A 25,325-nucleotide genomic window follows, 5' to 3' on the forward strand; every position below is an offset into this window, starting at 1 on the left:
GCTGCACAGCGAGGGGGGACGGCCAGACAGGACCACACCTGGGACAAGGGCTGGTGCAGGAACCACGTGGGATCCACCTCTGCTCAGCCCTGAGGATCCACACCAGAACCCCCAACCACGCAGGCTGTCCCTGTCCTCGTGCAGCTGATGCACAGAGATGGGGGGGACTGCAGCCACCGGTGGGCTTGGGGTCACTGGTGCCACTAAGCCCCTGATGGGACACTTTATGGCCCCCTCCAAGCACCTACATTTGCTTGCTGGCAGTGTCCCCACTCCCATCACTGTCCCTCAGCCGAGGGAACCCACGACTGGCCTGACTGGGAATTCTGCTGGGATGTGAATTTGGGAAAGAAAGGAGGAGGGAAAAAGAGGGAACAGGGCAGAGCAAAGCAGCAGAACCCAAACAACAAACCCAGCTCTGGGAGGGAGCAGCACTCAAGTTGTGCATGGCTGTAATGAAGCTTCCTGCCCTGGGAATGCTGCTGTTGCCATGGGAATGGGGTGGGAGCAGATAATCCAGGCACGCCGCCGGACGCTCGGACCAGGCTCTGCTGACCCGTGAAATAATTTACATGCTGAGATGGGCTGCAGACAAACTCCAGAGCTGGGAAATGCATGATTGCAGAAGGGAAGGGGCAGTGGAGCAGCTCCACCTTCCTGGCACAGCCCAGGGAACAGAGGTGCCCACCTGTCCGGGCACCCACCTCCTTTCCCTGCTCATTAAACCAGCCTAAATCATTTGATTATTCAATATAAAAAGGAATTAACCAGAGATTTCATCTCCCTGAATCACTGCACCCTTCAGGGCCATCCCGTGCTGACGCTGCCGAAGCACCACGGCTGATTAATAGTTTGAGACATTTCAATAATGCTGGAGTTTAGGATCCTAAATTGCATCTTACTTAAAATGGCTGGTGTAATCCTTCGGTGAGGTTTTGTACAGAAATTGCTCCATTCACTCTGCACGTTTCCAAATAATAACGTTGTAACCCGCGTGCTGCATGAATGGCTTTCATAAATTCAACGCCAGCATCAGTGTTTTTATTTGGGTTTAAAGGCTGAGATAAAAGTGAGTGGAGAGGTGAGAATCACTAATGGGCTGTGAACAAGGACTGAACGTGCCGTATTTATTGTCCTGTTCAGCCTGGCGGACAGGTACTGCTTTTATGAAAATCTTTGGAGTCTGAAATGGAGTGAAAGCTGTGAAGGTGGGATTGTTCCAGCTTCCGTGGCTGGCAAGGGCCACACAGCCCCGGAGTCCAAGCAAGGATCTCACACTCTCCATGCCCCTGTTTCCATCCAAAGGCTAAGACTGCCCCATCCATCCTTGTCTCTCCCAACCGTTCCATTTTCTGCACCCATTAAACTGCCAGAGGGCAGGGTTAGGTGGGATATTGGGAAGAAATTCTTCCCTGGGAGGGTGGTGAGGCCCTGTCACAGGTTGCCCCATCCCTGGAAGTGTCCAAGGCCAGGTTGGATGAGTCTTGGAGCAACCCGGGCTAGTGGAAGGTGTCCCTGTCCATGGCAGAGGATGGAACTGGATGGTTTTGAAGGTTCCTTCCCATCCCAACCATTCCATGATTTGTTTCTTTAACTGTACCCTTATGGCTACCAAAATCCCCCTCCAAAATCATGGCTAGTCTTCCTCATCCTCATCCTCATCCTCATCCTCCTCACAAGGCAGGACACAAGAGCAAGATGGTCGCACCCCATCCTGCGGCATCCTCTGCTCACCCATAAATCCCTGGCAAATGGTACCAGCAAGAATTCCCAGGGCTTGGAATGACCCCAGGAAGTCGCAGGCAGCCCCAAAGGAAGGTGATGCCTCAGGAGGAAGGACCATGAGCCCCTCCAGCCCTGAGCTCCTCCATCATCTTCAGGGAAGATGATTTTCCCAGCAAAAGGCAAAAGATGCCGAGCCCAGGAGGCGCCTGGAAGCCAACAGAGCTCTGCAATCTGCCATTCACACCAAACCAAATGACATACAACAATAATTAGTGAAGATTACATAGCAATTAGCATGATTACAATTATACCAGTTGAAATCATTTATACAATAAAATCCACGCATGCTTTGCAACACATGACCAGGGCCGAAAGTGTGGCTGGGATGCTTTTCCTGGGAGCTCATAAATAAAGCCAAGACAGCTCCATTTCAGGGAGGGAAGGGACACCGGCCTCATTTCTGTCAGAAGAGGATTTTCTTGTCACACCGTCATCTACTCAACAGCTCCCAGTTTCCCCATGTAATGATTTGCTTTTGACACAATCATGGTTAAAAATAAACGTGTTGGATCCCCAGCAGCCTTGGGACCAGGGCTCCTGGTTTTGTGAAGCCAGGTGGGAGGGGAATTGCTGCCAGGGTGATCCTGGGGTGATGCCACAGCTGTGGGATGCAGGATGGAAAGGCAGATCCTGGGTTGTGGATCCACTCCCTGACTGCACCTCTGGATAATCCCCCATCACAGCACGACCTTAACCTGCCTGGAAAGGGGCAGAATAAATACATAAACTTTTAAATTGGCTTCTTAATAAAAAAAAAAATCGTATTTATTCCAACTCTGTGCTGTGTCATATTTACGGAGGCTTAGCTCTGCTGGCCAGCGTTCTGTACAGCCATTTAAATAGCAGAGAATTAAAGGAAACGTTAATCAAAGCTCTCCCTCCTGTAAGCACACGAGTGATAAGAGCTCCCCACTCTCCTCTGGCTCTTGGCAGCTGTTTGTTCAGCAAACACCCCAGATGTGGTGCTGAGCAGCCAACACGAGCAAGACTCGTTTTTCATTACTGGGTGCTTCTGTAAGACAAAGGAATCTTAATAAGGAAGAGCTCGTTTCCCTGATCTCATTTTTATTACCTCCAGTCTCGTCTCCTGTTTGTTTGCATTTCATCTCCTCCTCGCTCTATTTCCATCTTAGATGAGCTGCAGCCAAACACAGCTCCCACACCAGCATTTGCAGTTTGCCCCTTCACAAGCCCCAGGATGGAGGGTGATGGTCACACTGTGGCCAGGGCTTGGGACAATTTGCTTTTCACAACAGCCACAGGCAGCCCAGAAAACCCCAGAATCCCAGAATCGCTGAGGTTGGGAAACACCTCCAAGAGCATCGAGTCCAAGCTGTGACCAATCCCCACCTTGTCCCCAGCCCAGAGCACTGAGTGCCACATCCAGGCATCCCTTGGGGAGGGGGACTCCAAACCTCCCTGGGCAGCCCCTTCTGATGTCTGACCACCCGTTCCATGAGGAAATTCCTCTTGATGTCCAACCTGAAAGCCTGCATGTCTTTTACTCTGAGTCTGAGGAGTTTCGGCTCAGGAATAAGGTATTAGCCACAATGCCTGTCTTTCTGTCACCCATTAACGATCAGAGTTGGGTCATTTGGACCAAAACCTCCTCAGCAGCACTTAGGAAGGGCCTTATTTATTGTGCAGGGTCCCAGTGAGCTCAGCCAACTGCTCTCAGGGCTCCCACTCATCACTGGTCCGTGGAAGGTGTCCCTGCCCATGGCAGGGAGTTGGAATGAAGATGATCTTTAAGGTTCCTTCCCACCCAAAGCATTCCAGGATTCTGTGATCTCTCCACAGGTCTTTGCCCTGAACCTGACTGTTCTTAGACTCTGCCTTGTACCTCCACAAACTGCTCCAGCTCACCCAGGGCATTTCCTGCTCTTCAGAACATCAGTTCTGACAACAGCAGTTCTCCTGTACAAGGCAGGTGGGGGACAGAGCTCGCCAGAATGCGAGCAGGGAGATTAATACCAATGTCTGCAGTGCAACTGTGCTCCTGACAAATTCCATCGCCTTGGAGCATCTACCTACACACCTGAACACAAGCAGGGAGCAGCTGGGAGCTGCAGTGAGCTGTGCCCAGCCTCAGCCTGGCACCTGCCCTGGTTATGGGGAGAAAAACAGGAAAAATAGCGATGCAAAAATAGCGATGGGTGTCCTGAGAGACCAATCCCCGGGAAAGCAGCAGGGTGGGGAGGCCCCAAGTCACAGGGGCTGCAAGCAGGGGCACTGCCAGCCCTGCCCACCCTGAGTTTGGGTTGTTGGCACCTTTTCCACCTTGCCTACAGAGGGATGATTCTCTCTGGAGCCCACTCTGCTCCCTGCCCCAGGACTCAAAGCTCCATCCCTGCTCCATCTCTGCCCTCACAAGCCTCCAAGGGGATCTGACACACTCCTCCATCCCCACCACCTCCCTCCACGATGCAGCCCCACACCCTGATTTACAATGCTTTTCCAAACTCAACCCACGTGATTGTTTCACACATGAAACACAAAGAACCAGTTTCTCTGTGACCTGGAAATGGGGTTTTTCTCTGGATTGGGGAGTGGGCACCAATTCAGGCTGGGCACCTGGGCATCCACAGAGCCAAACAGAGACATTTGGGCTGTGCAAGTGCTCAGGCCCCTCTCCAGCTCTCTCCCAGCCTGTCAGCATCACTATCAAAAATTAACATATTTGATATTAGAATGGTAGAAATGAATCCCTCTTCCTCAGCAGCAAGCATATGGCATACAAATCCTCAAATAGGCTGCATTGCCTCTTTAAATTATCTCCAGAGAATACATCAAGGGATATTTTCCTGCTTGAAGCATGTTTTTGATGTAGTGACTTTCATCTGGTGTTTCACTGATCCTGGCGTGGCAGTGGCTGCCTTCCTTGATTTGATGCTTTGACCTTAAACACCACAGGTCCTGCTGAGCTCCATCCTGCATATCCCGAGGGAGCCCAGAGGAAGCCCCCACATCTCAGCACCCCCCAACACACCCAGGATGGGCTGGGGGTGCCTTACCTCAGGCTCTGGGTGCTGCGGCTGCCGACGGACGGTGCTGAGATGCTCCCGGCCACGCTGGCACTCGCCAGGGACGTCCAGCCTGCGGAGGAACTCGGCCAGGACTTGACGCTCTCCGCAGGCTCCAGGCTGAGCACAGAGCCAACACTGGAGCAGGCATCCCTGAGGGGACAGGAGAGACCTGTCAGCTCTGCAGGTGCAGGCAGGAGTGGTGCTGGGTCACTGTGATGGTGACACAGGGCACAGAGCGGGGCGTCCTCACACTTCCACTGCAGCAGCTCCAGCTGGTGAGCTCTGCTCGGGCTGGTTTGTTGCACCAGATAAAAAGAAATCTTTCCAGGCAGCCTGGTCCTTGTGCCATTGCTGCTGCCATTCATTAGTTCCTCAAGCTTTTGCAAGTGCCCTGCAGCCCTTGGGCAGGAAAACCCTGCACTGCCTGCCAGGCCTGGGGCTGGAGCTGCAGTGACAGAGCTGCTGTGACCCTGGGCACCCCACTGGGCCCTGTGCACTCCTGGGCTCCCCCAGAGCCAGGGCTTCCCCAGCCCACCCTCCAGGAGCCCCCAGACCAGGTGCAGCGGATGAAATCCTTTAGGATCTCAGTTTTCCTTCAAAGCCACAGATCAGCTTCATCTCTCAAAGCACAGTCCAGAGGATTGGGAGCATCCCTCGGGATAAGAGCCAGAGCTCCCAGGGAATGGGAGCAGGTCGATGGGCACGGGGCACACAACGCCAGCACATCTGGAAGCCAATGTGAGCCCTGCCCGTGCAGTTGCAGCAGCCACTGGACCCCTCAGAGCAGCAGCTGGTGGTCCATGAGCTGTGCCAGAGGCAGGCACAGGCTCTGGCAGCAGCATCCCCCGGGATCACTCACGTGTCTCTCCTGGAGCACAGCGACTCCCGCGCCGTCTGCACGCTGCAAGGACCACAGGAGAGGGTCAGCGACGGCTCATGGGCACCCCAAAACCACTCCGAGGTGCAAAACTTCCCAGACCGACTGCAGCAGAGCCGCTGTGGCCGGAGCAGGGGCTGGGCTGAGCCGGGGAACACTCCCAAAACAGCCGGAGCTGCAGCGCTGGAGCAGGGAGCAGGGCTGGAGACCTGCAAGGGTCAGCCCCGGCTGCAGACGGGACCCCAGGGCAAAAGGAGGGAGCAGAACACCCTGGCACAGGGCTGCTCCTGCCGGCAGCAGCTGCCGTTCCTGCTGGGAAGCACTTCTCACCTCCACCGGTGCACCAGCTGCATTGGAAATCATCCTTTTTTGGGGAAGCAGTGAGTGTCTGAGCTCACGGTTTGTATCTCACCCTTCTTCCCTCGTTTAATCACCACACAGAGCAAATGCTGACAAGCACACCTCAGCTTTTTTTCTATTTTTTTTTAAGCTCATTTATCTCTTTTGTCTCCATTTGTCCATTTGATGCCCCTTTAGCTGTGTGGCAGAGGGGAAAACTGAAGGGCTTTAGGAATAACACCTGAAAAACGCACTGGAATTTTTCCCTCATTTTTTTCCCTAGTAAAACCCTCTACCCAAATCACCCCTGGCTCCTCCAGCTCCTGGGGATGATCAAAGCAGGATTTTCTCGATGAACCCAGCGCTGGGGCACCAACATGCTGCTGCCAGGCACCTGCTGTACAAATGGGGCTATTCCCACCCTTTTGGCTCGCTTTAAACTGGGCCACACAGGATGATTTCAAGGGTGCCACTTTTTCATGAAACCTTCCATTAACACGAAGTTTTTTGCTCACAGACACAGCGCAAACACGTGAGCATGAGGACATGAAACTACAGCCACCCTGGCATTGCCCAGAGCTGCCTCTTCCCCACCAGAGAGCAGCTGAGTCCCCCACAACCCCTCCAGCTCCCCCCAGGCCCCGTTTCTCACCTGTCGGCATCGCTGTCGTCGCTGTCACGCAGCCCCTCCAGGGCCACCTGCAGGTCTGCGATGCGGCGGATGGAGGTGCCCAGGTCAGCCTGCAGCACCTGCCTCACCTCCGCCAGCTCTGCCAGCTGCTGCTCCTGCACAGGGGACACCAGGTGAGGGCCTGCACCTGACGTGGCACCTGAACTGCGAGTGGGGTGACTGCTAAACCACCCCCTCCTCACCCCAGTGCTCCCAGTGACTGTCAGGGCTGGTTACCTGCACCACGCCCTGCGGCACCTGTGAATGTAAACTGCAGCTTCCAGCACCTTCCAGTGCTTAAAGGGGCTCCAGGAGAGCTGGAGAGGGATTTTGGATAAGGGCATGAAGTCACAGGACACAGGGAATGGCTGCCCACTGCCAGAGGACAGGAATAGATGGGATATTGGGAAGAAATTCTTCCCTGTGAGGGTGGGGAGGCCCTGGCATGTGTCCAAGGCCAGGTTGGATGGGGCTTGGAGCAACCTGGGATAGTGGAAGGTGTCCCTGTCATGGCAGGGAGTGGGACAGGATGAGCTCTGAGGTCCCTGCAACCCAAACCATTCCAGGATTTACAACCTGACACAACCGCCAGGGCTCCACGGGCCCAGCATCACCCACCTTGCACACCAAGGACACCAACTTGGCCCTGCACCCCTGCTCATCACCCTCCAAGTCCTTCCTGCTGTTCCTCCAAGGAACCCTTCCTGCTGCTCCTAAGCCATCCCAGGGCAGAGAGGAGGGAGCAGCAGGTCCCCAGTGATTGAAGCTGCCAGCTGTGAAATCGCCGTGGCTGCGGTGACAAGGGGAGGGATGATCTGTGACAGGCCGTGGCACAGGAGCTGGCACACTGTCACAGTAAATGATGGGAGGCCTGGAATCACCAGGCACACAGGCCCCAGGGGAAGAGCATCTTGGTTCATCAAAACAGGCAAAGAAACAGCCCCATTTGGGTCGCACGGTGTCACAGCGGCTCCTGGGAACGCGCTGGTCTTGGTGCAAACCTCAGTGCTGCTCAGAAGTTTTCTGAAACTTGGTGTCTCCAAGCCCTCCACTTCCCTCCTGGCTCGGGCAGAAGGTAGAAAGGACCTGTTTCATCAAGGGAAGTGTTTTGTCAAGGAGCTCGGGGGCTCAGAACAGGGCACATGGTGAAACACCAAGCCCTGAGAGGAGGAAAGAGCCCCAAGCTCTGAGTGCCTCTGTGCCTGTATTCAGCTATTTGGGGCTGCAGGAGCAGGGAGTGACCCCAGATAAAGAGCTGAGCCCTTCCACAGGCTGGTAAGAGCCTCTATTGACCCAGCTCCTCAGCTGCAGGATACGGCACAAATTAAATACGGTTCAGTAGCTGCCTTTAATTCCACTCCTCTGTTCTGCTGTTATTAACAGGGATGGGCAGGGAGGCACAGAGCAGCATCCCCCCACCAGCACCCCAGCCCCGCTTCCTTCGGCCACGGACACAGAAATCCCCTGGGATGGCTGTGGGAGCAGCAAACAGCGAGTCCTGGGGGCTGGAGGGGTCGCCCTGGCTGGTGGGGTCCCCCCTGACCTCGCTACCTTCCGCATGGCACTGAGAATGCGGAGAGGAAAGGGACCATCCCAAGGCGATGCTGCTGAGCTGGGGCCTCACCTGCCTCCTCCCAGGACATCCCTGGACACCCCCACTTTGTGGCACCCACGCTGGTGGCCTTGGGAAGGGGACCTGCAAGGCACTGAGGTGACACTGGGGACTGTGGGTGACCCTGGGGTCCCCCACCCACAGGCCACCCAAGGGGCAATTTGAATGTGAGCCAGAAAATGGAGCTGACACTGCTCAACCCCACATGCCACCCCACATCCCAGCTGTCCCAAATCTCACCCACGGAGACACCTCATGTTTTTCTTTATACCCTACAACTGTCTCAGGGAAAGGAATCATTTTGCCAATATAATTCAATTTCAGATGGAAAAATACTGTCTGCAGAACACAAACTGACAAGGCCCATCCCAGCACCAGGCCCCTGGCACGCAGGGAGCTGCTGGACACCTCTGACACACGTTGTTTCTATCTAAATGTAAATCCAAGAAGCATTTCTCTTTTCAAACAGTCCCTGGGCTGAGAACTGACACCCTCACACTGGGCAGAGCTGGCTTTTTGTTTCCTCTGAGCAGAAAAAGGGGAGAAATAAAGGGGAAAATAGATCAGTTGAGAAAACTCATATTATTGGGCAAACTGCACCACGGCTGGACCTGAAGGGCTGAAAGGAGCATCCTCTGCTATTAAATCCCTCCTGGCACCAGCATCTCTGGCTGCTTCCACCAAACCAGTCAGACATGCACAGCAGGACCAGCCTGACCAGTGCAAAACCCCTGGCTGATGTATATTTTATCATCAATAAATAAAATATACGTTCTGCCTGCTACTGAGTACATTTCCAAACCGGATTCTCCCATTCATGCTGGGGGAAAGATCACCCCAGAGCACAGGACTGGCTCTGCTGGTGGGTCAGAAACCACGGTTCTAGAAGGTTGAGGTTGATTCTGGCTGACAGGGAGGCTGGATTAAAGGTTTCCCCAATTCAAGGGGGCAGGAGCTCACTCATGTGATGGCTGGCACTCAGCAAACCCACGGCGAGCTGCTCTCAGCTGGACTCCTGCCCTCGCCCAGGGGCTCCCAGGGAGGAGATTCTGCACATCCCTCATGGAAGGCAATTTCTAAACCTTCTTTTTCTTAAGAGGTTTGTTTCTTTTTTTCCCCCCAACTGATTTCGTCTCAGAATTACTGGAAGAGAAGCTAAAAGGAGATAAACAAAATCAGCAGTGAAATGATCCATGGGACTCCAAGGGATGCCCAGGCCGGCGCCGCGGAGCATCGAGCACCACGTCCTTATCACCACCTCGTATTTTTGTTTGCGGTTCTGCTATGACAACACCACCTTTGCTCACTCCCATCCACCTCGAGCGAAGTGCAATCTAATTAGTGCAATTTGGATCACTTTTCTTCGGATAACTTAGCACGCACCTGCACAATTCATCCATCATTGTTATTTTTAATTAAGCCGTTAACTCGCGGGTTTTCCAGAAAGTTTGAAGTGACAAAATTCGCTCAGCCGAAGGCTGGGAGTGAGATGGGGCGAGCACCGTGTAATTGGTGTGTGAGCAGCCACCGGTGCTGATGGATTCCTGAGGAATTTACTCCTTTAATGGCAAGGCAGGATCACAACAGCCCTAATTAGTGCGTACACAGCCGAGCTTTCACTCCTGGCTCCTCCATCATCCACCCTCACCTCTAAGGACCGGCTGCCTTTGATGATAATTGTTGTTACACTTCCTCAAAGACATTCGCTCTTTAAGGGAAGAGCAGCTGGAAAGACCCAGGAGCAGGCGGGGATGGGGGACAAGAGACATCAGAGGGTTTGCTGGGACCCTGCTGGGAGCTGAGCGTTCGCCTGGGTGGGAGCGTGGCATTCCCGGCTGGAGGCACAAACAGCTCCCACTTCGCTTCTCGAGTTCACTGGAAGCGCCAAAAAAACAAAAGAAGCTTTAAAGTTTGCAAAAATGAGCAAAAAGCCCTAATCCTGGAGTTCGGGCTGTGTTGTGTTCCACAACGTGGCCATAGCGGGGCCGGGGCACAAAGATCTGCCAGCAAAAGAACCAGGGGAAAAAAAGGGTTATTTACTCTGAGGCTCTCACAAAAAAAAAAAAAAAAAAAAAAAACCAACTTGTGAAGAGTGTCTTCACACCTGTACTTCAGTTTTCTGTAAAATTAGTTAATTATTATGCTGATGAATTTTCACAGCTTCGTTAAAGAAACCTGATTCGAGGATAGCACCCGCCAGCCCTCGTGGTGTGCTCAGGGGGGTCAGTGGAGCTCTGCTGGGTACAGAGGGGCAGGAGGAGACCCAGCAAGTCCCTGGCTTGTGCCTCGGCCAGCCAGGGCTTCGTCCCAGCTGGATCAGCCTCTGTTTTTCCCTTGGCATTCCATCAAGAAGGCACCTAGCTCTCCGGAAGAAGAGACTGAGGGGCTCCTGCCCATGGCTGGACCCCATTCCAGAGTTTTCATCCCAGAACCCTCATCCAGATGCTTGATTTCTGCCATGAAATCCAAGCTGTACAGGCAGCTCAGTCGGCAGCAGCACAGCCAGCACCATCCTTCCCTCCGAAATCCTGGATGCTGCTGTGTCCCAGACACAATGACACCCTCTCATCGTCCCACATCCCTGCTCCACGCCTGCTGCCAGCCCTTCTCCATCCTTCTCAGCCCCTGTTCCATCCTTCCCTGCACTGCAGCCTCACCAGGGGACACGTGTAGGGGACAAGCACGAGCCTAAGTGCACACACGATGCACACAGAGAGCACGGCTTGGGTTTAAGCCCAGCAGGATTAACTCCAGGCTGGAAATCCATCCCTCACTCCTCACCATGACTCAGTGTCTGCCATGGTCTGAGGACACCAGCGGGACTGGGGATGGCTTGTCAAGCTCTGGGTGACAGCACAGCAGCTGAGCAATGAGGAGCTGCTGCAGGCTGGGATCCAGATTTTGTTGGAAGAGGAGCTCCAGCTCCAGGGAGGAAACCCTCGATGTGCAGCCAGAGCAAAGAGAGACCAGCAGGGCCAAGTCCTACCCCCTGCCATTACCAAACACGCTTGGAAAGTGTTCAAAACCCATCCTTCTTACAAAATTCATAAGGCAGAGCCACCTGCCTGGCAGCCAGCTCTCCAGCTCCCAGCCCTGATCCTCACTGCACATTCCCTGCTGAACGGCACAATGCTGCCTCCCAACTGCCCTAAACTGGGTGGGAAACGAGGGAGGGAAGGAAATAGCTGCCCTGAGCCTGGCTGGGGATGGTGGCATGGGATTTTCCAGTGCATCCACCACTGATAAATACGAGTTGTGAGAACAAAAATACCTTCTATTTTGTATATTGCATCTGTATGCCATACATAACTACATCTACAGGCAGCAGCTGTGAAACAAGACAGGATTTCTAACCCAGTCTGTGCAAGAAATTTGTCCCTCCTTAAACCTCGACAGTGTGTGGCAAGTCCACAACCCCACCACCGTGTATTTAAATAAAAAGTAAAAAAAAAAACTGTTAGGAGCAGAGCATGACTTAAGTAATGTCAAGTGAATAATTCACGCTGGATTTATAATTGATGGGGGGTTTAGAAGGAGCAGAGCCGTAAGTGGCTTCCTATTAACTATTGATGCTCCCCACCAGGCTCCCGACAAGCTCGGCCAGGCTCCTCGATCACAGCCCTGCCCCATGTTTTATTTAACTGCTCTGAAGAGAACGCACAGTCTGGGGGATGCCTCTGCTCCCAGGAATGTCACAGCAGTCCCTGGCTGTGGCCGTGCACACAGAGCCAGCTCCCATGGAGCAATCACCACGGAGAAGCTGGGATGGGGAGGTGTGTCTGGGGGAGCCCACCTGCTCCTTCCTCCAGCAGATGCCAGATAACCCCAAATATTTGAGTGTCTGGATAACCCCACACTCTCAGTTCTGCCTTACAGATTCAGCTGTTTATGGGGGTTTGTGTCGCATTTGAGGGCGGTGCCCCTAAAATCCCTTTCAGACCTCTTAGCACACTTCACTTGGGAGAGCACAAGAGTGCCAGGAAGTTCCTTCCTTCACCCGTCGCTCACATCCCCACATGAAACATTCAAAAAGCTTCTAAAAACCTAGGCACAAACCCAAAAATACAGCAAAAGATCCCACCCCTATTCCAACAGCCAGAGCATCCATGTTCCAAACACTGCCCTTCCAGCAGAGCTGCAACCAACACCCAGCAACCAATCCCTCAATCCCACAGGGAAAGCAGCAGGATCAGGGAGCCTGGCATGCCCGTGGCTCCTCAGCACAGCCTCTCACTCCACCATCCCATGGCTCTGCAGAGCATCAGAGGCTGAGAGATGCAACCTCATTCCATGCCCAGGGGAGCCAGAGCACTCAGGGCTCAGCCTGGCAGAGCAAGGACAAAGCCTGACCATGGCGAAGGCAGAGGATTGGGAATCATTCACACCATTCCCCTTGGGAAGGCTGGCAGCCTCGGGGCAGAATAAATGCTGGAATCTCCTTGATTGCTAAATAAAAGATTATTGATAAAATAACTGCTCCTAATTAGGTCCTGCTGCCAGCAGAACTGCAATATCTTTCAATTACCGCTCGGGAGTGAGGCTTTCCCTTGGATTACTGGAAGAAACAACATGAAAAAGAGACACTGGGAAAGGGCTGGAAAGTGCAGGTGAATCTATTTTTGCTGCTCTCCAAACCCAGCTGGGGCTCTGCTCGCTCAGAGCGGGTTTAGCTGCTGGTTGGCACCGTCTGAGCTGCAGCCACGGGGGTGGTTTGGCAAAGCTGGGAGCTCCAGGAGGATCTGGTGCTTGGGCTGATTCCTGGCACACCCAGCCCTGAGACCAGCACTCAGGGGCTGCTGCAGCACCGGGGCATTTCCCACCCACCGTGGTTCTGCCTGGCATGAGGAGAACCAGCTTGAGGAGCTGCAGGAATGACCTGAGCAACTTGGAATCATAGGTTCATCTAGGATGGAAACACCTCCAAGATCATCCAGTCCAACCGTTACTCCAGCACTGCCAAGTCCAGCAGCAAACCGTGTCCCCAAGTGCCACATCCACACGTGAACTGCATTTCTGTGAGAGGAGCAGGCAAAGCCACCTCCTTCCCACAAAAAAACGTGGAGCAGAGGGACTGTCCAGGCTTCCAGTGCAGCCATGGAGAAAGGCAACATGAGGGTCCTCAAGGACAGCTTTGGTTCAATGGTTTGGGGCTGCAGAGGGACACAAAGCAATTCCCTGCTCCTCCCAGAGGAGCAGCCCAGGACCCAGGGAGTACCTGCACAGGGAACAGCTCCATCCCCAGACCCAGAGCACACAAAGCACCGCACAGAAAATGACTTTTCTGGGGCCCTCAGGCCAACCCAGGGGTTATGAGGGGTCTGCAGCAAAACCCCCCTGACCATGGGACCACCCAAACCCCGGGAGCAGCACCCCCTCACCAGCTCCATGCGCCGGCGGCTGGACTCCAGCTCCCTCTGCACCAGCTCGTCCATGTCAGCCTTCATCTCCTCCATCCTCCTCTGGTAGTACCTGCTGTTCTCCCTCTCCCGTGCCTCCGACTCGGCCGCCTTCTCCAGCTCCTCTCCCATCTGGATGATGCTGTCTCGCAGGCGCAGCACCAGCACCTGGGGTGCGAGGGGAGGGTGAGGTGTTAGAAAGCTCTCTGCGAGCACCAAGCCACTGTTGGCTGTCAGAAACCCCCACGCAGACACAGCAGCAGTGCCACGAACCATCTGGGCTGCCTCAGCCCACACCTGTCCCTCCCAGCCCTTCGCAGGTGCTCCTGTCCCCACAGCCATGCTGGTGGCACTGCCCTGCCTGGTGAGGAGGGGGTACCTCAAAACGCTTCATCTGCACGGCCTGGAAGTCCAGCTGGCTCTCCAGGTCCCGGATCCGGGCTTCCTGCCGGCTGACGATGGAGCGCTCGGCCGGGCACTGCTCCAGCTGTGCCGCCCTGGCCTGAGCTGCCTGCAGCTGGGAGAGCAGGGGCTGTGTCAGCATCCCCCAGCCCTGACCATGCCAACACCCCCAAACCCCTCTGCTGAACACTTCACATGCACTGGGGGCCTCTCCTGGCCCCTGAGGTGACGGGCACCGTGGCCAAGCGTTGCCCTCACTTCCCAAAGAATTCCCTGCTGTTAAAGCCACACGGCACAGGCCTGACACCAACGTGTGGCTTTGAATGGAGAACCTGCTGGCGAGGGGCACGTGTCCGGGGCTCCTTTGCTTTCCTCTTCTCACAGACTCTTTGAGGACAGCAGGCATAAAAATTCACAGTCTTTGTGGAAAGCTGCCTGGGCCAAGCTGTTTCCTCAGCTCTTACAGCAGGATCTCCAAAGGAAACTCCTCTTTTAGTGATCCCGGTACAGCTCAGGTTCAGATTTTGAATTGGACCTAGAACTATGGGAATTTGTCTCCTTTTATCCGGCCTATCTCCAAAGCACCACCCGCTCCACCTCAGAGGGAGCGAATGAGTCCTGCTTCTGATTCCCGGGCAGCTTAGCCACGCTCCAATAAAGCACTTAACTTAATGGGATTACTCATGTGTTTAAAATTAAATCCATCACTCCAGGAGGGTTGGCACAGCCACAGAGGCGAGGGGGTGCAGCCCCTGCTGGTGCCCACCCCAGGGCAGCCCTGGGGTCAGCTGGGGAGGAGGGAGAAGCGAGGCTGTGAATCCCAAGAACTTGGCCAGGAAAAGCTTTCTCCAGCCCAAAGAGCTCCCACTCTTCAGCAGGGGTGCCGCAGGCTGGCAGGAATTAGCTTCTCCTGCAGGAATTAGCTTCCTCTGCAGGAATTACCTTCTCCTGAAGGCTCTGCTTTTCTTTCTTCACATCCTCCACCTGCGTCTGCAGCTCCCGGATCTGAGCGATGTCTGTGGCCGACTGCGGAAACGGAAAGTTGGGAGTGGGAGCAGCGGGATCAGAAGCAAGGGCTCGGAGCAGAGGGCTGGTTCCTGCCTGCACCTCCTGCCACTGAGACAGTGAGCTGCCCCTGGACTGCCCTGCTGGAGCTTAATGCTCCCAGCTCGGTGCAGCTTCCTTAAGTTTTGAAAGAAGTGTTTGTGGATCAGGACAGAAACTGTGTTGTCATCTCTGTCCTCAGGACCCTTCCAGACAGAAGCTCCCGGATCCCTAACACCTCTGCAAGGGGCACCAGACTGGGAATTGTCCGTCTGGCCAGCCTGCCCCTCTCCCATGGCACTTTTGGGGTCCCTCAGCTCCCAGTACAATCCTTTGGGAGAGCCTGACATAGTTTGGGTGTGGCACTGAAAGCCCCAGGGCTGTCTGGCAGCACTTTTTAACCTCTGCATGAGTAAACGGTGAAAGAAAGAGTAAAAAAATGACCCAGAGGAGCAGCTGTAGGATTCCCCAAGTATTGAAACTAAAGGCAAAACACCTCTTGGAAGAAGACTCTCAAGTGCAGGTGAGCGGAGCCGGAGCCGTGAGCCTCCCCCTCCTCATCACAGCATCTGTGTCCTGCGGTCCCCACCCCCTGTGCACCCCCAGGGGCCACCACCTGCTCTGTGCCAGCCTGCAGGGCTTTCTGAGTGCCCTCCCAGGGTTGGAGACACTGCCCCAGCTCCCACCTGGGCGATCAGAGCCTTGTGCTTTTCCATGAGCTCGTTCAGGTCCTCCTGGTCCTCATCGATGCGTTTCAGCAGGTCAGCTCTCTCGTGCTGCAGCTGGAACAGCTGCTCGTCCACCTGCAGGAGGATCCACAGGACCACTGGTTCACGGATCCCACAGGGAACCCACAAAATCCCCTCTGGGATGTGCTGTCAACAGCCTCCAACCCGCAGGAGAGGCAGAGCAGGACCACGGGACGCTGCTCCCTTGCAGGAATTTTATCCACCCATTGAACCACCCGGGGGCTGCTGTTTCCAAACAGTCCGAGTGATTTCAGTGAACATCCTTGGAGACTTAGTAAATACGCTCGGACACTTTGTAAATATCCTGCAGGTGTAATTAACACTCCGAGGGGATTTATTAAACGCTCTGGTAGTGGCTGATTCAAGCAAGCAGCTGCCCATTGCTGCCAAACCCCCCGAGGTGGGACTGTGCCCTCCCACCTGCCCTGCCCTGGTCACATCTCCAGCAACCCACCAGGGTCTTGCTTCTGCTGAGGGTCTCCAGCTCCGTGTGCAGGTTCTCCAGCTCCAGGGCCGCTGTCTGCTGAGATCTCTGGGCCTCTGCACGCTTTGCTTCGCTCTCTTCCAGCTGGGAAAAGTTGCAGGGGATCATCATTAAAGGAGCAGAAACCACGTGCTGATGGTGCTGTCCCCGTGCCACACAGCCACGTTTATTTCCACTTCCACAGAGCTTTTTCTCCCTGCTAAAGAGCACAGATTCTCGACCTTTTAAACCTGCGCTGCTCCTGGTTTTCAGGGAAAGCAAAGCTTCCTTGGCAGTTCCCAGCACAGACCCCAACGCCACCGACAGTCCTGGTGAGTCCAGCAGCCAGTGCCTCGATGGCACATCCTCCCTCTGCCTCGGTGAGGTAGAGCTGGGATCATTAATTTGCAAAATTATGTGAATTACATGTAATTCCTGATTAGAGCAATTCACGATTCGGGGCTTTGCAAATGGGCTTTTCACGTGGCATAAATTGCATTTGCAAATACACGTGGAAGATCCCATTTATAAACGCTAATGTGCTCTCGGGTTTCACAGCTCAGCCATTAAGATCACAGCGATCTTCAATGGGTTGCAAACATCTGGAAGCTGCAGCGTCATCCCCAAAACTCCCCCCTTGCCCGGGCGGAGGAGTTGTCGTAGGCTGTACCTGAACATCCAGTTCCTTCCCCTGCTCGCTGGGGTTCCTTTCTTTCCTTTATGGAAAACTAAACCCTTCGCTCACTGCTCATTTCCTGTGCCTGGTCCTGGTTTCCCTGTGGAGTTCCCAGGAGCAACGGGAAAAGCTGCACACCATGGCCAGAGTTTGAGAATTTTAGGCTGTTTCCTTAGGGTTTACTTCCTTTTTTATCTCTCTCTCTCAAAAAAAAAAATAAAAAAAATAAAAAGGAAAATAAAAAGGAAAAAGAAAGGGGGAATCATGGAATACTACAACTGGAGCAATCCTCAGCTCGTTTCCCTCCACCGTTTGAGGAGATTGAGACTTTTCACTAGAGAAAGAAAAACTTTCTTCCATCAGCTGAAAAATAGTCTCTGTGCTTTGCTGGGATGAGTTGAAGATGCCACTCAGGTCAGCTCCTGGTTTTATGGCCGAGGACTTTCTCACCTGTCCAGCTGCATCCACAATCAGCCCTTGGAGTGGCCTCTTCCCTGCCACAATTCCCACCAAACTCCTGATAGTTCAGTCAGATAGAAAAGCACCTCCAGGACCCTTCATTAAACATCAGCTTCCACTTCACTCGGTGTAATGGAATTTTCCCACTTGGGAAGAATAAATTGAAATTCCCCCCAAAAAAATGCATAATGTATGAACTGTGGAACAACATTAGTTTGCTGTGAACACCATCTGTTAAATACCTGCATAAAATGGATGCCTCAGCCTTATTAAGAAACAATGCTGCACTTCCAGCCATATGGATTTTGATTAACGGAAATACAGCATTTTAGCAAAGTTTTTCTTCTCATTCAAGTCCGTGGGCTGCTGGTAGGATGCACTGGCTTTTGAGAAAGTCGTCATGAATGCCATTAGAAATTGTTTCAGCTTAAAGGACAGAATAATCATGTGGCATTTTAAACACATGCAGAGTCTCCGTGTTGGTGGCACAGCAAAAACTCCACATTCCCAAAATCCAGGCCGCTTGCTTGTCCCCAAAATACAAGGCAGCTGAGCACAGGCTGTGGAGTGAGGGAGCCAGGGATGGACTGAACGGCACCACAGGGAGAGAGAGTGAGCTCCTGCCTTGCTGTGGGTGCTGGGCTGTGCAGGGAGCAAGAATCCCAGAATGCCAGAGTCATTTATGTTGGGAAAGACCCCCAAGGTCATCGAGTCCCATCTCTGACTGATCACCCCTTATCCATGAGACCAGAGCACTGAGTGCCACATCCAGTCCTTCCTTGGACACCTCCAGGGATGGGGACTCCAAACCTCCCTGGGCAGCCCCTGCCAAGGCCTGAGCACCCTTTCCATGAGGAAATTCCTCCTGATGTCCAACCTGACCCTCCCCTGGCACAGCTTGATGCAGTTTCCTCTCATCCTGTCCCTGGGAGCAGAGCCCGACCCCCCCGGCTGTCCCCTCCTGTCAGGGAGTTGTGCAGAGCCACAAGGTTCCCCCTGAGCCTCCTTTGCTCCAGGCTGAGCCCCTTTCCCAGCTCCCTCAGCTGCTCTTCCTATGACTTTACTCTAGAGAGTAAAGATTTACTTCCCCAGTTCTGTTCCCCAACTGGGCATCACTCCCCAGAGAGATGGGGCTGGACACCACGGGATGGCCACGGGATGGGCAGAGGAAGCACCTCAGCATCGATGTAGGTCCCTCAGCTCAGCACATGGAAGGGACCTGAGAGCAGAGTCCTGCCACATTTCCTCCCATCAGGGACTGGGAAAAAGCAGGGACAGTGCAACCTCTCCAGCCCGCAAGTGGGATTTGGGAAATATTGAGGGATTAACCAAGTGCAGCACTACAGCGCTGGGTCAGTAACATTTAAGAGAGAACACGTGAGTGCAAAAAATGGCCATTCCCACTGCCTGTCCTGGCCATGGCCATCTCCTGCCCTGGACATCCAGGTAATGGACACAGGTAAGGCCACGGACACGGGAATGGGCACGGACACAGCGCTGGCTCCAGCAGGCCCAGCTCACCTTCCCCTTCTCCCTCGGCACAGGTGGGAACAGCTGCTGCTCCCAGCTGTTAATTTATGCACAACGACCCTCCCAATTATATCTGGATGTTGCTGGAATCGCTCGTGCCTCCAGATTCGTTTGTTTCCAGGGGAAATGTGCAGAACAGATTAATTCCCGAGTGGTTTTAGAGGACCAGCATCGTTTGCTGAGCCCTTGCTTGGCACTGTGGGATACACAGCCCACAAGGGGATGGACAGCTCCGTGGCACCCCTGTCCCGTGGCAGGGCACCCTGCAGGACCCAGAGCTCACCCTGGGGCTGGGGTTGTCCCCAGTGTGGTGGCACAAGCTGGCACAGAGCTGGAGCCGCTGCCCAGGTCACTCAGCACCGCTGAGCCAGGGCTGAGGGCGCTCAAACCACGGCAAATCCCCCAGATCCCTCTCCCGCTTCCAGCATCCCTATGGCAACGCCGCCCCAGCCCGGCCGTATGAGACACACAGAAACGCACCAAACAGAAGGTAATTAACAGGGAAAAAAGGGAAAAACACTCCAACACCGTTGGCTTAATTACAGGGAAGTGCTCCTTACAAGGAGACTCTCGGCGGCGCCCGCCCGGGTGTCAGCGCTCAGTCAAACCGGGAGAGCTGGGAACGTTCCTCGCAGCTCCCCCTCCCTACCTGTTTGCGGAGGTGCTCCAGCTCCTGGCTGCTGGCTCCGGGCTCTGCTGGGGCCGCCAGCAGCAGCTGCACATCGGCCAGGAGGGCGCGGGTCCTCCGCAGATCCCGCCGCAAACGCTTCTCCACATCGAAGTCACGGTGGCCGATCTGGGGAGGGGACAGGGGGTGTCTGAGCCCTGCTGCCTCCCGAAACCTCCATCGGGCCCTTCTGACCCACCCCAAGGTGTTCCCCACGCAATTTAGGAGTATTTTGGTGATGCTGAGGTTGTGAGGCAAGAAGATGTTGAGTAATAATAATGAGTAGATATTACCGTTTTCACAGAGAAATCACGGAGTCACTCAGGTTGTAAAAGACCTCCAAGGTCATTGAGTGCAGTATTTGATCACCACCTTGCCAGCTACACCAGAGCACCGAGTGCCACGTCCACTTGTTCCTTGAACACCTCCGGGATGATGTGTATTTTTCCCCACCAGAGAGCTGCTCCTCCAAAAACATTTGCCCACCCCTGGTCTCCATCGGCCACACCCTACCCAGTGACCACCCCTGTGGCCAGAGGGACAGCCTGGCCACACAACTGCGGGGAGCATCTTAAAAAAGCCCACCCTCTACGCTCCCCCCCGGAGAGAGGGAGAGAGCAACCATGGTTACAGGGATAAAGGAATTAGAAAACCACCAAATAAACAGGGACATGGTTTCACTGCTTGATTTCAGCGTAATTGAAGTATAAGAACATTTTCCATTTAGGTTGTTTTCCACAGCTCTTTTTTCAAACCCCTTCCTTCTCTTTTCTCTTCACTGGCTTATATCAACTGAGTGGATTTGACCTTGTAGCCTGCTTTAGAGCTGGCTGGAATTTGCTGGAACCAGAAATCATTGGCATCTCCCATTTCCTTAATTAGTTTTCTAGGTTGGCTGTTTTCTTCCCATTTTTTAATGAACTCGCCTCTGCAAACCAGAGGGTGTTTGCAGCACCAGCACTGCTGTTCTCCTGCCATCCCGCCAGCTGGATCCTGGACACTGCTCACATCATTTTCCTGTTGCTCAGGTTCTGTCCACAACCACGGGGGATAAATTTGGCTCCGTGGCTGGAACCAGCTGCCCCCTCCTGCCACTGCAGCCCAGGATTTTTAGGTGACAAAGCCAGGATTTGATTTAATAGCTGCTGCCAAACTGTGGTTGTGTCACGCACTCCCATCTCCCGTTCCCTGACACCAGGACTGCCCTTGGGGGGCTGCAGGCTGCCAGGGCAACACCTGGGGACTGGAGGGACAAGGAGCCTTTCCTCATGAGGCCCCCCCCAGCTCCTGCTGCCTCCTCATCCATCTCAGCTCTCCTCCACCGAACAAGCAGGACATGTTGGACTGTTGTAATAATCCCCTGCTTTGATACAGCAGTATTTATTGTGACAGTTCCCAAAACATTTTCCAAGCCGGGAGGGTTGTGTTGGATAAACCTCGTCAGACCATTTTGTGTCTACTTGAAATATTCCCCCCATTCCGGTGCTGCAAAGATCCCAGGTTCATCCCGGTCAATGAACACACAGGACTGCCAGGTCTGGGGAAATGGTGAAATCCAGCTCGTGCCAACATGAGGGTGGGCAGGAGGCATCGGGACAGATCCTCTGGGGAGTCCTGGGGTGCAGCACCACCAAGACGGTGACACTGAGCTGGTGCCACCCTCATCCCTGGGGGAAGGGCCAGGTGGTGACCTCACTCAGCCACCAGAGCTCTGGGATGGCCTCTGGGTGATGCCAAGGGCTGCCCTTGGAGGCTGCATGCAGCTCCTCACCTGCTGACTGAGCAGGAGCAGCACACGGTGTGCTTTTCTCCAACTGCTGCCACCGACTCATCAGAGAGGGAAAAAGGATTTGTTCACTAAATGTGCTTGGGATATAATTCCTCTGCTACAAGCAGGCTTGGATAAACTGCTTTTCTAGGCAGTTGGATGCACTCCAGTGCTAGACCTGGCTTGTTTGACTCTGATCAAACACCAGCAAAAAGCAGATGCCTCCCCCTGCTTGGATAATTCTCCTGTACAAAAAGGAACAGTTCCTCTCTGCAGGTCCTTAGTGGGACCACGTGGCTCCTGTGTGATCCCTGCAGTCCCAACACCTCCAGATGCCAGTGCCTGCTGTGGCTGGCTGGCATTTGGGAGAGATGAGGGACAGGAGCACCGTGGGCAGCTGCATGGCTGCTGCTCCGGCTGCACTTGTTTATCCCCGCTCCTGTTTTTAGGGCAGGACATGGCCTAGGAAGGAGCCCCTGGGAGGGCACTGTCCCCTTACCTGCTCACACAAGGTGCCAATGAGCACTTCCAGGTCCTGCTTCTCGTGCAGCACCAGCTGCTTCTGCTCGTGCTCCTGCTCCAGCTGCATCTCCAGCTGCCGGAGCTGTGTGGGAGAAACCCAGCCACGCTCAGTGCCCGGCCACCCCTCAAAGCCCCATGTCCCAGCAGGGCAAAGCCACTGCCATGGTGGGGACGTGGCATTCCCCAGGAGAGGGAGTGCATCGAGGTTTCTGCAGCCAGCACTGGGGACCAGGAATGGCCCCTGTCCCCTGGAGCACCTGCTACCCCTGGCAGTGCCAGTGCGGAAGAGGGGAAGCACTCCAGGGACCTGCAGGACTTTGGGGACTGGATGGGCTATTTGACACACACCCAGACATGCCCAAGGGCTGCCCCTGCAGCTCTGGAATTTGTGTTTGCACCCACCAACCTCATGGCCTTGTGGAAATGGTATTTCCTGCAAATCATCCCCAAGCTCGAAGCCCTGGAGTTGGCACCTTTGGTGGGACACTGGTGTTACTGGGAGCAGCGGGTCCACCTGCTGTTTCACGTGTGGCTCTCACACACTGTCCCCAACAGCCCCTCCAGCATGGCAGGGGCTCACCCCGGACCCAAAGCCTGATCTGCACCCCCAGGCTGTGACCGAGGCTCACGCTGGGATGATGGTGGGGAAGCAGCACCCTGGCACTTCCCTGGGAACATGGACCCCTGGAATGGCTCCGGAGGACATGGGGAGCTTTGGGGAGCAACCAGCATCAACCCCCACTCAGCAAGGACCTACCCTCTTCTGGCAAGACTTCTGCACATCCTCCAGCTCCTCATCCTTGTCCTCCAGCTCCTTCTGGTGGATCTGCTTCATCCGCTCCATCTCCAGCTCCAGCCTCTCGTGAACCTGAAACACCCAGCGATGACGCCCAGCCCCGAGGGGATGAGGAAGGTGTTGGCCTGGGGTCCATGTGCCCAGTAGGGCCAGACACCTCTGGCCCCCCAGCCCCACACTACCTGCTCCAGGTGATCGACGGCAGCCGTTTGCCGCTCCAGCTCCTTCCTCTGCTCCGCAGCGCTGCCCTCCAGGTCCCAGAGCTGCTTCTTGAGCGCGGGCACCGTGTCCGTGGCCCCGGGAGTGCTGAGCTCCTGCACTCGGCCGGCCAGCACAGCCACCCTCTGGTCCAGCCTGGCCACCTCGGCCTCCTTGTGCTGGGCAGAGCAGTGGTCAGAGCCTGGACACTCACACCCCACCCTTAGAACCCACAGCATTTCCAGTGGCATCATCCCAACCCCCTGGAGCAGCAGCAGGGGTTGGGCAGCCCCCACCCCACACCCAGAGCCCCATCCCCACCTTTCCCTCTTGATCCTGACCTCACCTTCCCACTCCCCTGGGCGTGTCCCCCATGGATTCCCTGCAGCCCCCGCTGCCTGGGAGTGCTGGCAGCAGCCCTGGGGGTTCCCCCCCACCCCAGCAGCCGTGCCCCTGCCACCACGGTGGCATTTGATGCAGCCCCATCCCACGGGGCACAAACTGGCAGCTTCCCAAAGGTGGGATTGAGGGTAGGGATGTGAGGAAGAGCACAAGTGACCCCAGTGAAAATGAGGGATGGCCCTGATTAGCTGAATCAGGGGATGGGGATCACTTATACATAGCAACAGCCCTTCTTCTGGAAGGAGAGAGTTATTTAAACACACAGAGCTGTGCTAAAAGAAATTGGAATCAAGTTTCCTGATTGCCTCTGCTCTAATTGCAAAGGTAATGGCTTTGCTCCCAGAGCTATTCCCAAAACTGGGCACAACGCAGCAAAGTGGGGTCTCCTCTCACCTCCAGGCTCTGCTGAAGTTTGCCCATCTCCCAGCGGATGCTCGTGTTCTCCTGGGACAACTTCTCACGGAGGCTCTTCTCGAAGGCAGATTGCCCCAGGGCCTGGGCTAACTGCAGGTCAAACCTGGAGGGGAACACCCGTCACCTCTCCAAGGCCAGGCTGGGCTGGGCTTGGAGCATTCTGGGTGGAAGGGGGATCTTCCCATCCCCCATAGCAGGGGATGGAACTGGATGAGCTTTAAGATCCCTTCCAACCCAGCCCAGTGTGGGATCAGACCACGTGTCAGTCACACAGCAATGGGATGGAAAAATAACTCCCAGCAGCCGAAAGAGATGAAACCAACCCCACCCTTGCAGCAGCTCCTCACGCACCCCAATCCTCCCCATTCCCTGGCTCCTGCTCCAGCACCCCCAGCCCTCCCCGTGCTCCCCCCAGCCTTACTTCTTCTGCCTCTTCTCCAGCTCGTGGCTGCGGCTCTGCTGGTTCTCGGCCAGCACCCGGGCGTCCTCCAGCTCGCAGGCCAGGCGCTGGCACCGCCGCCGCAGCCGCTGCGCCCCGTCCCGCGCCGCCTGGCACGCGGCCTGCGCCTCGCCCAGCTGCGGGAGGGGTGGCAGAGACTGTGGCACGTGGACCCCGGGGGAGGGACAGATGGAGCCCACGGACCCCACAGAAGATGGACACGTGCGCCCCATGGACCCCGCAGCACAGGTATCCCATGGAGGAGGGATCTCATAGACCCCATAGATCTCATGGCACATGCACCCTAAAAAGGAGGGACACATGGACCCCACAGAGGATGGACCCCATGGCACATGCACCCCACAAAGGAGGGACCCATGGACCCCACAGAGGATGGACCCCATGGCACATGCACCCCACAAAGGAGGGACCCATGGACCCATGGACCCCACAGAGGATGGACCCCATGGCATATGCACCCCACAAAGGAGGGACCCATGGACCCCACAGAGGATGGACCCCATGGCACATGCACCCACAAAGGAGGGACACATGGACCCCACACACCCCGCAGAGGACGGACCCCATAGACTCCATGGCACACACACCCCACAGAAAAGGGACTCTTGGATCCATGGACCCTACACAACCCACAGAGAAGGAACCCCACTGACCCCACAGCGCACAACCCCTGGAAAAGATCCCCACCAGGACTCAGCCTCGCTTCAGTCCCCGGCGTAGGTTCACCCAGAGATTTTTCACTAAATAAGGACAACCTGAGGTGCTGTGACCCCTCCAGCTCCAGGCACCCTCCCGAGGGCCTGCAGCATCCCAGCCCCCCCTGCTGAGTCAGCAGAGCTACCACGGGGCCGTGCCTGATCCCATTTCTCTGCAAAAAGCAGCGTCTGGACTGGAATCCCCATGGATTCCCGTTGTGTTTGGGACAGACATGCAGAGCTCTCCCACGCCAGGGAATGGAGTCGTTAAGGAATGACTTTAAATAAGCAAAATCTTGCGTTAATGAAGCCTGTAATTCCAAACAGAGAGCAAATGGGCTGCTTCGCTTTACCCAAGCTCCTAAGACTCAGCTT

The 25,325-nt window shown here is 55.0% G+C and overlaps 1 protein-coding gene across 1 annotated transcript in view; it reads right to left on the bottom strand.

Moving 5' to 3' along the window:
* MYO18B (myosin XVIIIB) overlaps positions 1–25,325 on the bottom strand; it is a 56,984-nt gene that overhangs the window by 3,198 nt on the left and 28,461 nt on the right. The window contains exons 29-42 of the mRNA XM_048323171.1: positions 24,217–24,371; positions 23,775–23,898; positions 22,964–23,158; positions 22,743–22,853; positions 21,963–22,067; positions 19,678–19,824; positions 16,355–16,468; positions 15,838–15,954; positions 15,050–15,133; positions 14,085–14,222; positions 13,688–13,873; positions 6,680–6,813; positions 5,671–5,712; positions 4,800–4,961 (exon numbers count right to left, since the gene is read on the bottom strand). Of these exons, the coding sequence (XP_048179128.1) occupies positions 4,800–4,961; positions 5,671–5,712; positions 6,680–6,813; positions 13,688–13,873; positions 14,085–14,222; positions 15,050–15,133; positions 15,838–15,954; positions 16,355–16,468; positions 19,678–19,824; positions 21,963–22,067; positions 22,743–22,853; positions 22,964–23,158; positions 23,775–23,898; positions 24,217–24,371 (1,814 nt within the window). The remainder of the gene's footprint in view (positions 1–4,799; positions 4,962–5,670; positions 5,713–6,679; positions 6,814–13,687; positions 13,874–14,084; positions 14,223–15,049; positions 15,134–15,837; positions 15,955–16,354; positions 16,469–19,677; positions 19,825–21,962; positions 22,068–22,742; positions 22,854–22,963; positions 23,159–23,774; positions 23,899–24,216; positions 24,372–25,325) is intronic.

The sequence above is a fragment of the Corvus hawaiiensis genome, chromosome 18 (genome assembly GCF_020740725.1).
Source record: "Corvus hawaiiensis isolate bCorHaw1 chromosome 18, bCorHaw1.pri.cur, whole genome shotgun sequence".
NCBI classification, from domain to species: Eukaryota; Metazoa; Chordata; class Aves; order Passeriformes; family Corvidae; genus Corvus; species Corvus hawaiiensis.